The following is an 11,550-nucleotide window of genomic DNA, read 5'->3' as shown; positions in this document are numbered from 1 at the left end:
TGAACAGGTTTCTGAATTGATCAAATGAAATGTGAGCAGACACAATGTCAATCTTATTTTTTTTCCAGAACATAACAAAGGTAAAAAGTCCAAGTGTCTTAGGACAACACACACTAATATGTGCCTCTTCTCCACAAACATTTAGCACAAAATTATGTGAACTCCATGTCACAAAATCTGTTGGAACATTAGTGTTCAAAAGGGGAATGTCAGTCACATTGTTGTTGTTGGTTGGTGTTATAGCAGCTGAGTTACTAGCTGGTGTTATACAAATTACTCAAAAAGACTAGATTTTTGAATCCACAATTTTCAAATCATGTGTTGCATCTGATCAATTCTTCCCTCTTATAAAAGTTATTGTATACGCTATTTAGTGATCTTAAAAGTTTAAAATATATAATTTCTTGTCAAGTTAAAACTCAAGAATAATTTTATTTAACTCTATATATATACACACATAGAAAAGCATAATTGGTAGCAATTAATATGAAAAATAAGCAAGTTATCGCTAATAGCAAGTTAAAATACGCAACTAGTATATATAAAGATTCTTTATACAGTTAACAAGTTGAATTAATATAAAAATTAATACATACAAAGATCTTATTATTATCCGGATTAAGAAAGTGTAGATATTTTAAATGGAAATCAGAATATGTTGAAAACTTCTTTCTTATGCGTTTAGTCGAAAAGGGGAAAGATTTATTTTTTTATATAAAATTGTGGAATCTTATATAGCTATGTGCGAAAAAATCGGAAGTTCTATATTATTTCTTCTTTTTTTTGGTAAACAAAGTGCATCTTATCATTCCATTTTGGAATTAACATGTACATATATACAAATTAATTGTAAGAATGTGTATATCACCAAGTGAATTAATTCTGATTGAGTCGAGAATTTATTAAAAATAATTTCTCTATTTTATAAAGGTGGAGATAAGATCTGTGTATATCTTATCCTCCTTGGACTTCACTTGTTATATTAAAAATAAATCATATTTGTTCTTTGGAGTTAGATCTTTACCATAAGTGCCATACCCCTTTTTTAACTCCAAAAATATATTTAGATTTTAAAGTTTGAAAGGGTTTTTATTATCAAAGTGACAAAAATGAAGATTTTGTTTTGAAAAGGATTATTTACATTTAAACTCAAAGTCGCCACTTGACATAATCCGGTGTGACAAGAGACCTTTGGAAAATCATTTTCAAAACTGTTTTGACTCTTTTAAAACTGATTTGCAAGCAGAGATTCCAGCTAAGGAATTCTGTTGACCGAGGGGAAGGTGTTAGGCACCCCTCGATCCCGTAGTTCGACCACGGTCGCTTGGTGGAGCGTATCGGCTAATTCGACACTATGAATGTACAAACCACACAAAACACGAAAAACAAGCACACAAACAGACAAAATAAAACGAATCAAAATATAGTGTCTAGTTCAATTTATACAGTCCAAAATAGAAAAATGCTAAGATAAATCCTATCTAACCTATACTAATATTAACTACGCTCCCGCACTTTACCCGACTCCTCGGCCCTTCCTCTCGAATGTCTTCCACCAACATAGTACGTCAGGGCATTCTCCGGTGAACAAATACAATTCCTTCTGGGCATTCCCCGGCAAATGAATACAATGTCAATTTCATGCGATAAACTAGAAAACATCCAACAAATATTTCAGACATTCCAACAATCCACCAATTCTAAATTTTGCCTACCCGAGCCTACTGTTTGCTACCCGCTCGATGACATATAATGTTCAACATCAACAATGAATCAAAATACCATAATATTCACTTTTATCAATTTTCGATTTCCGACCCAAATCCATTCTAAACGCCACAAATAGCAATCACCATTTCAACAATCCATGCTCATTTTAATAACGAATTTAAACAACAAAACCATATCAATGCAATCAAGTCATCATAAACAACCAACACATAATCATAGCCAATGCGACCAATCAAAATAAAGAAGAGAACGGATTAAAGAAATAGATCTCAATAGAACGTTCTCGTAGATAATAAAGAAGTAGATAATAAAGAAGTCCGAGACCGAAATCCTCCAACATGGAACCCAACGACGAACTCACCAAATCAATAATCCAAGAGTACCAACTGATCCGATTTCAACCCAAGAATAAAACCCCAAAACAAGAACAACACCGATGAATCCCCAAAGCTCAATCCCGGCGACAGAATACAAAATCAAACAAATCCAAAAAACCCCAATGCGCAGTATCAAAAATGAACCGCAAAGAAGACGAACCCGAACCCTCAGAAATGCAGCAGAAAGACTAAAAAAATGTGGCTTAAGCTTCGATGAGCTCAGACGAAGGTAGAGAACAACAACCCGAGATGGTTTCCAACGACCCTTGTTGTTTTCCAACCGGATCCAACTCAGAAATCAAAGAGGAATAGAGGAATTTTAGGATGTATTCGGACCGTAGTAGATTTTTAGCCCGTAGAAATAGAAAATGACCAAATCAGTCCCTTTGGCGATGAGTTCGCCTGAAAGTGCTAACCCGCAATGCCTCTCGATCTAATCTCTCTCTCCCTTCGCTACTCTCCACCTCTCTCTCTGTTCGATTTGTGTGTATGTGCGAGGTTTCTGAGTGTAGTATATGGGTGTACGGTGGTGAATCAAAGAGAATCAACTGATTGAGTATCTTCTTTTTCATTTTATCCCTGATGTGTGTGTATTGATGTATGAAGAAAAGGGTATGTCTGTTCAATCATGTTGCTGGGTGAAAAATTTTGTGTATGGGTGGGTATTCTGGGAAGGTGTTGTATGCATATGGTTTCCCCTTATTTCATTCCATGAAGTTCTATGGAGGTCCCCCCGTTTTTGTGAGAAGAAGGTGTTTATACATTGTATATGATAAAATGGTCAGGGACAAGAAATCTTCTGTGGGGGCCCTCTTCTTGTTTTTTTGTTTTCTTCTTTTTGTTATAGAAAAGATGAGAAAAACATGTGAATGAGGTTAGGGGGGTGACGTGAGTTAGGTGGTAGGGTATAGGATAAAGTTCGTTATGATAAGGTTAGAGGTTTATTGAATTTTTGTTATTTTGTATTTTTATGGGTATAATTACATGGTTGAAGGTACACGGTAAGATAAAGTAAAAAATGAGAAAAGTAATTTTTCGAAGGGATAAAATTAGGTGTCTACAGTAAAAAAAAAAATCAAGCTACATAGATCTATGTGGAACTTGATTTTCTTCCAACAATGGTTTTTCAAAAATTTACTCAATTTAGAAAGATTGGAGTAATGGAAATATCACAAATTCAAAGAGTGATCATAAGAAATTGACAAAAAGAACCAAACAAAGTAAAGAAGTAAATTTTAAAATTATTTTACAAGTTTCTATTTGATCGAAAGGTTTTGTTATGTTCAATTTTTGAATAATTATCAGACGAGTTGATTAGGATTATTTATTAAGGTTGTGAAAGACAATAAAAAGAAATATAAGGAAATTTCTTTTAAGATATTCATAAATTTTTTAGTTTCTTTTGCTTGATCGATTGGATATTGAATAAAAAAAGGTATGTCATTGAAGGGGAGAATATTACCTTAGGTTGAAGATGAGAAAGCAAAGTTTGAAGATTCACAAACATGTTTCGTATCCTCTTCCTTCTTTCTGTTTCCGTCCATATGTGTAGCTCATGACTTGATTCTCTACCTCCATCTTCATCTTCACCAGACTTTGGTTCACCACGTTCATTATCGCCTTTATTTTTGTTGGATAAACATCTTTTTTTGCCACCAAGACTCGCTTTGTCTACCTCTTTAACAGTTGTCAGTGGCTGACAAGTATCAAACCTATTCGAATCTGGAAACTTGTCACCCACAAATTTTACTCCGCCCCCAACTAGTTGGCCATTGTCGGAGTTCAAAAATGACCACACTTCATTATTTCTCATATCAAACAATCATTCTCGCTGTCATCATTCATCCCTTTTTCTTTCTTCAGATGATATGATAGTCTATCCTAAGTTACGTCTTTATATAGAGGTTTTCTTCCGAGGGGGATAGTGTAAAAAGGAAAAATAAGGGGATTGAATAGGATATAAATATTAAATATGAAGAAAATATAGAGAAGAGTAGAAAAAAGAGATATAAAAAAGAAAGTTTCACTTAGTAATGAAGTAATAAAAAAAAATACAATCATAAGCCAAGATATCGTTACTGGCTTCAAAACAAAAAAGGGTAGCTAAAACACTTCTGTTACAAATTTTGTTCTCACTCAATTGGGTCCTAGTTCACACTTAGCTCTATTAAAATTAATTAATTAATTTGTTATTCTACTTACCAATATTAGAGTACAAAAATTTAATCAATATATTTGGTCAAATAATCAAGATTTTCTTCTCATCTATACTAACGGTCTAAGTTTTTTGTTTTTCTTAAAAAAAAAAAAACCTTTAAAATTGATCTATAATATCTATAAAAAAATAAAAAAGGTAAGAGGTTATCTGACTGATGTTAATGAGATTTCATTAATAGCTGACTTCATCTACGAAAATAAGTAAAAATAACTTTCTTTTTTATAAAATTATTTTCTATCGAAAACATCCTAGATTTATTATACCATTTTTTACTCATTCATTCAAGTTAATTATACTAGAATTAATAATTAAACAAATGTTTTTTCGTGAATAAAAGTTTTTATCATGCAATATTCATTTCATATAAAAAGAAAAAGATTATCATTTTATTTCATCTTTTGGTTAGGATGTTATAAAGCCTTTAATCATGACTTTCTCTTTGTTAGCAGGAAAAAATGGAATTAGTTATGATATTCATTACTAGTATTCCACTAAAGAGTTTTGTAGTTTACAATTTTTTTATAATTCATTTTTAAATAGTGTAAACACATAATTTTGTCCCTTCCCGAAAACATTCTTACCATTTTACCCTCGTCTTAGTGTGTGCCCTCACCCGTGTGATAACCCCTTCACAAAAAGATAAAAATAACAATTCCTAACTAATTTTATCTTATTCTAACCACCCCTCCCTATTAAAAATGATACATCACCCTCACCACTCCCTCTCCACGTGACCTTCCCTTTTTATTTCTTGTCCACAAAGCAAATAAAAGGACCCAGAAGCATATTCCCTGGAGGAGATACTGGCTGTCACTCTGAAGACAAAAGAACCCACTCAATTCTCACAAGAAGGGAGATACAATATTATACAGATAGGGGTCTTCAACTTTTTTCTTTTTGGACCGAACAAGATACAGATACACAAACCAAAAACTTCATCATCGGGAATTTTTCTTTTCCATTTTTGGATACCCATCACCATTCCATTGGCTAAAATAGCAACACACAGAGATCAAAGAGAGATTGAGAGAGAAGAGAAAAAAAGCAAGAGAAAGAGAGAGAAAAGTAGAGCAGAGAACCGCGAGAGAGGGATAGAGAGGAGAGAGATCGAACGAGAGATGATTCAGGGCGGAGAAGAGCAGTTCCTCCACTATTAAGCTCGCTGGAGCTCCGGAGACGCTACAACAGTGACCAGAGCATGCTGGGAAGCCACTGAATTCGACCTCCAGTGTAGATTCCGGCGACCATCCATCGAAAAGCGACCAAAAATAGTAACGGAGTGTGATAATTAGGTACGATTGGTAGGGATTTGTGATCTTTGCTTTGGGTTGCGGGTTTGCTTTCATGAATTCGTGTTCAGTCAAATTTTGGGATTCTTGCGGTTGATTTAGTACGAAGTTGGTGAGTTCTTTGTTGAGGTTCGATTCGAGGTTCTTCGGCATGGTTTCTGTCCTTTCATTGAAGCATTGTTGAATTTTGAAACCTTCGAATCAAGGTCTAATTCTCTTCCTTCTCTTCTTTATTTCGTTATTTGTCGTGTTCTATACTTTGAATTGAATCCGGTGTGTTGGTTGATCCGTGGTGATGTGAATTATTGTTTGTTTTGATTTGGTGTTTGATTTCCTTGATTATGGATTAATTATAAGGTGTGTGATGAAATAATATCTCATGGAGGATTAAAATTGACTATTTGGGGAATGGAAATCGAAAATTGATAAAAGTGAATATTATAGTATTTTGATTCATCGTTGATGTTGAACGTGATATGTCATCGAGCGGGTAGGCAAGCACTAGGCTCGGGTAGGCAAAATTTAGAATTGGTGGATTGTTGGAATGTTTGAAATATGTGTTGGAATTGTTTTGTTTTATCGCATTTAATTCAATTGTACTCATTTGGCTGGGGAATGCCCCGAGGTACTTGTATCTATTCACCGGAAAATGCCCCGACATATCATGTATGCAAAGGAGGTTCGTGACGAAGGCTCGAGGAATCGGGTAAATCACGGGAGCTTAGTTAGGATTAGTGTAGGTTAGATAGGGTTTATTATCACATTTTTTTCTATTTTGGACTGTATAACTCGGACTGGACATTATATTTTTTACTCATTTTATTTTATTTGTTGTTTGATTGTTTTACGTGTTTTATGTGGTTTATACATTCGTAATATCAAATTAGTCGATATGTTCCACCAAGAGACCATGGTCAAACCACGGGACCGAGGGGTGCCTAACACCTTCCCCTTGGTCAACAGAATTCCTTAGTCAGAATCTCTGTTCACAGATCAGTTTAAAAGAGTCAAAAATATTTTCGAAAAAGGATTATCAACGGTGACTTGGCACACTGCATTATGCCAAGTGGCGACTCTGAGTTTAAATATAAATAATCCTTTTTGAAACAAAATTTTCATTTTTTGTCACTTTAATAAAAGCCCTTCTGAAACTTAAAACAAATCTTTTAGAATCACCCAGTCAAAAGAAACTGGGGCATGAGTTAATCCTCATTGTTTAAGTCGATTCCAAAAGTTGTAAGTCCTAAACCACTTCAAGTGTCGTTTGGGCCTCATGCCATACTTTCTTTCTAACCTTATCCAAAATCTAAGTTACAACCAAAGAAAGACCTTCAAATCAATCTTTAAGGATGTTAAGGAAAAGCATGTAAGGGATATAATGATGTATTTGGAAACTACTTGTCTTCCTCAGCATAAGAAATCAGGAGAGAAATAAAAAATGAGAGAGTCTTATTGGTAAAAACCCTCACGAGCACTATAAGATGATGGTAAGTTGAGAGATATAAAAATGAGAGAGTCTTATTGGTGAAAACCCTCACGGTCACCATAAGACGATAGTGAGCTGAGAGAAAAATGAGAGAGGCTTGTTGGAAAAAATCCTTCAAGGTGTTACTATCCGAATGAGGTCTTAAATGCAATTGACCTAAGGAAACAACTCAGTTTCAAGGTCATTAACTCAACAACAATTGGTAGAAAGTTTGGATGGAAAGATCAGGCAGCCGACCCAAAATACATGACGTAATTTTTAGAGTTGACTGTCATTTTTAGATAAATTTTTATTTCTTTGTTTCAAATAGGGATATTCATTATCTTTTCTTTTTTCTCTTTATTTTTGTTTATCTTTCTTCAGTTAGTTAGCCAAATAAAATCATTGTCATTTTTCTCTTGTTGTTGAGTCAAGTCTATGTCAAAACAAGTGAGAAAAGATTTCAAAACTAGCTACTAGCTTCTTCAATTGCCCAAAGCAAAACAAAAGGCCAGCACATGAAAGAGACATGATTGTGAGCCAAAACAAGGCATGCAGAAAGTTGTGTCAACAAAAAATTTTGCGAATTCATGAAAATACCAAGGTTCAAAGAGTTTATCTGAGAAGCATGGCAAAGCAAAGATACTGTGTTTATTTCAGAAGAACTCTTAATAATCGGAGTTTGGGTCAGTGATGCAGCAAATCAGTGACACATTCTAATGGTTGAAAGCAAGATTAAATGTGACAGGGGCAAGAGCGATTTCCACAAAATCCAAAGCCACAAACCAACCACCATGTTTTTAAACTAACAAGTTTTCTTTGTATGAAATAGGAACACATGCTACCTTCGAATCAAGGATTTCAAAGCCTAAACATCAAGGGTCGTAATATTCTCACTTCTACAAATGCAAGAGGCAATGTTACTGCATATATTTGGTATTCAAACCCATGGTAATTCAAGCGGAATTTGTAAGGAGACGCACTTTCTTGTTTTGGTAATTCTAGCAATATTTGTAAAGAGACATACTTCCTTGTTTGGGTAATTCCAGCAATATTTGTAAGAAAACTCACTTCCTTATTTGGTAAATCCAGCAACATTTGTGAGGAAACACACTTTCTTGTTTGGTAATTCAAGCGGTATTTGTAAGGAATGTACTTCCTTGTGTGGGAAATTCAAGCAACATTTGTAAGGAGATGCACTTCCTTGTTTGATAATTCAAGCAACATTTGTAAGGAGACGCACTTTCTTATTTGGTAATTCAATTGGCATTTGTAAGGAAACGCACTTCCTTGTTCGGGTAATTCCAGCAATATTTGTAAGGAGACGCACTTCCTTGTTTGGGCAATTCGAGCAACATTTGTAAAGAGATGCACTTCCTTGCTTGGTTAATTCAAGAAATATTTGTGAGGATACACACTTCCTTGTTTGAGTAATTCAAGCGGCATTGGAGATGCACTTCCTTGCTTGGGCAATTCGAGCAACATTTGTAAAGAGATGCACTTCCTTGCTTGGTTAATTCAAGAAACATTTGTGAGGATACACACTTCCTTGTTTGAGTAATTCAAGTGGCATTGGTAAGGAGACGCACTTCCTTGTTATGGTAATTCAAGCGGCATTGGTAAGAAGATGCACTTCCTTGTTTTGATAATTCAAGCAACATTGGTAAGGAGATGCATTTCTTTGATTGGGTAATTCGAACTTTGCTTTTGGGTAATGCACTTCCTAGCAGTCCCCTTGATTTCTAGAAAATGAACTTTCTAGTCGAGTTATTGCACTTAATCCTTTGGAGGCGCACTTTCTTGCTAGTTTTTATTTGTTAGGTGACACACTTTTTAACTTAAACTTGTATCTCTAGAAGACGCACTTTCTAGTTAGAATCCCTCACTTTAATTCTAGGGAGACGCACTTCCTAGGCTTGGTTATTCAATTTTACTCTCAAGAGATGCATTTCTTGGTCAGAGTCTTAATTCATCATTACAACATGCAAGTAGGTATGATGTGACTTTCCCAAAAGTCTTCTGATAATAAACTAGGGCAAAAATTTAATTCTTTTTTTTTTGAACTTTACTTTTCTGGCAAACAAAATTTCTCTTTATAATAATTCTTGTTTGGGATAATTTTCTTTTAGTTTTGATGTGATTTCAGGCGCCCGCCTGAAGAACAGGGCAAATAAATGAAAAATCAAGCAACAAGCTGAAGAAGTTGAAAACAAAGCAACAAGGTGAAAAGATGAAAGTTAACGAATTGAAAAATAGCAAGTCAGGAGCCCGCCTGAAGAACAGGGTGAAGAAATTGAAAGTTAAGCAATGAGGTGAAGCATTGGAAAACCAAGCAACAAGTTGAAGAAATTGCAAGTCAGGAGCCCGCCTGAAGAATAAGGTGACAAAACTTAAGTCAGGAGTCCAACAGAAGCTGTATAGATAGAATTTTTGTAATTTCATTTATGTTTTAACTTGTAATTTTCATTTTTGATATAATGACAGAGCCGCGGACCAGATCCTCGACGGGACCTCACTCGACTCTCCAACTCGATCGTCCTTCTTCCTTTTGTTTCTTCCCTGTGAATAATGGCCGGGTCAAAATTCTGTCTCATTGTCTACTTCTTTGTATGAAAACATTTTGTGTTTACCTGCAAAGGGGGCATGATGTAGACACATAATTTTGTCCCTTCCCGAAAACATTCTTACCATTTTACCCTCGTCTTAGTGTGTGCCCTCACCCGTGTGATAACCCCTTCAAAAAAAGACAAAAATAACAATTCCTAACTAATTTTATCTTATTCTAACAACCCCTCCATATTAAAAAATGACACATCACCCTTACCACTCCCTCTCCACGTGACCTCCCCTTTTTATTTCTTATCCACAAAACAAATAAAAGGACCCAGAAGCATATTCCCTGGAGGAGATACTGACTGTCACTCTGAAGACAAAAGAACCCACTACAATTCTCACAAGAAGGGAGATACAATATTATACAGATAGGGGTCTTCAACTTTTTTCTTTTTGGACCGAACAAGATACAGATACACAGACCAAAAACTTCATCATCGGGGATTTTTCTTTTCCATTTTTGGATACCCATCACCATTCCATTGGCTAAAATAGCAACACACAGAGATCAAAGAGAGATTGAGAGAGAAGAGAAAAAAGCAAGAGAAAGAGAGAGAGAAGCAGAGTAGAGAACCGCGAGAGAGGGATAGAGAGGAGAGAGATCGAACGAGAGATGATTCAGGGCGGAGGAGAGCAGCGCCTCCACTGTTAAGCTCGTTGGAGCTCTGGAGACGCTACAACAATGACCGGAGCATGCTAGGAAGCCACTAAATCCGACCTCCAGTGTCGATTACCATCCACCGAAAAGCGACCAAAAACAGTAACGGAGTGTGCTAATTAGGTACGATTGGTAGGGCTTTATGATCTTTGCTTTGGGTTGCAGGTTTGCTTTCGTGAATTCGTGCTCAGGTCAAATATTGAGATTTTTGTGGTTGATTTAGTACGGAGTTGGTGAGTCCTTTGTTGAGGTTCGATTCGAGGTTCTTCGGCATGGTTTCTGTCTTTTCGTTAAAGCATTATTGAATTTCAAAACCTTTAAATCAGGGTCTAATTCTCTTCCTTCTCTTCTTTATTTCATAATTTGTCGTGTTCTATGCTTTGAATTGAATCCGGTGTGTTGGTTGATCCGTGGTGATGTGAATTATTGTTTGTTTTGATTTGGTGTTTGATTTTCTTGATTATGGATTAATTATAAGGTGTGTGATGAAATAATATCTCATAGAGGATTAAAATTGATTATTTGGGGAATGGGAATCGAAAATTGATAAAAGTGAATATTATAGTATTTTGATTCATTGTTGATGTTGAACGTGATATGTCATCGAGCGGGTAGGCAAGCAATAGGCTCGGGTAGGCAAAATTTAGAATTGGTGGATTGTTGGAATGTTTGAAATATGTGTTGGAATTGTTTTGTTTTATCACATTTAATTCAACTGTACTCATTTGGCCGGGGAATGCCCCGAGGTACTTGTATCTATTCACCGGGGAATGCCCCGACGTATCATGTACGCAAAGGAGGTTCGTGAAGAAGGCCCGAGGCATCGGGTAAATCACAGGAGCATAGTTAGGATTAGTGTAGGTTAGATAGGGTTTATTCTCATATTTTTTTCTATTTTGGACTGTATAACTCGGACTGGACATTATATTTTTTACTCATTTTGTTTTGTTTGTTGTTTGATTGTTTTACATGTTTTATGTGGTTTATACATTCGTAGGATCAAATTAGCCGATATGTTCCACCAAGCGACCTTGGTCAAACCACGGGACCGAGGGGTTCCTAACACCTTCCCCTCGGTCAACAGAATTCCTTAGTCGGAATATCTGTTCACAGATCAGTTTAAAAGAGTCAAAATTATTTTCGAAAAAAGATTTTCAATGGTAACTTGGCACACCTGATTATGCCAAGTGGCGACTCTG

General features: G+C 35.6%; 1 protein-coding gene across 1 annotated transcript; it reads right to left on the bottom strand.

Annotated features, from left to right (window-relative positions):
* Positions 1–1,398: 1,398 nt before the first annotated feature.
* Positions 1,399–4,015, bottom strand: LOC107840261 (transcription factor bHLH95). The gene is made up of 2 exons (XM_016684069.2): positions 3,571–4,015; positions 1,399–1,603 (listed from the first exon to the last, which is right to left on the bottom strand). The coding sequence occupies exons 1-2, from the start codon at positions 3,919–3,921 to the stop codon at positions 1,517–1,519; spliced, it is 438 nt and encodes a 145-aa protein (XP_016539555.1). The 5' UTR covers positions 3,922–4,015; the 3' UTR covers positions 1,399–1,516.
* Positions 4,016–11,550: the final 7,535 nt, after the last annotated feature.

Source organism: Capsicum annuum, chromosome 8 (assembly GCF_002878395.1).
Source record: "Capsicum annuum cultivar UCD-10X-F1 chromosome 8, UCD10Xv1.1, whole genome shotgun sequence".
Classification (NCBI taxonomy): Eukaryota; Viridiplantae; Streptophyta; class Magnoliopsida; order Solanales; family Solanaceae; genus Capsicum; species Capsicum annuum.
This window is presented reverse-complemented; position numbering and strand designations above follow the sequence as displayed.

Excerpts from the sequence above, each read along its gene's own strand:
- LOC107840261 (XM_016684069.2), bottom strand. The coding sequence starts at position 3,921 with ATGAGAAATAATGAAGTGTGGTCATTTTTGAACTCCGACAATGGCCAA. Across the intron at positions 1,604-3,570 it reads TTTCTCATCTTCAACCTAAG|AAGGAATTGTATTTGTTCAC; the intron begins GTAATATTCTCC and ends GGGAATGCCCAG.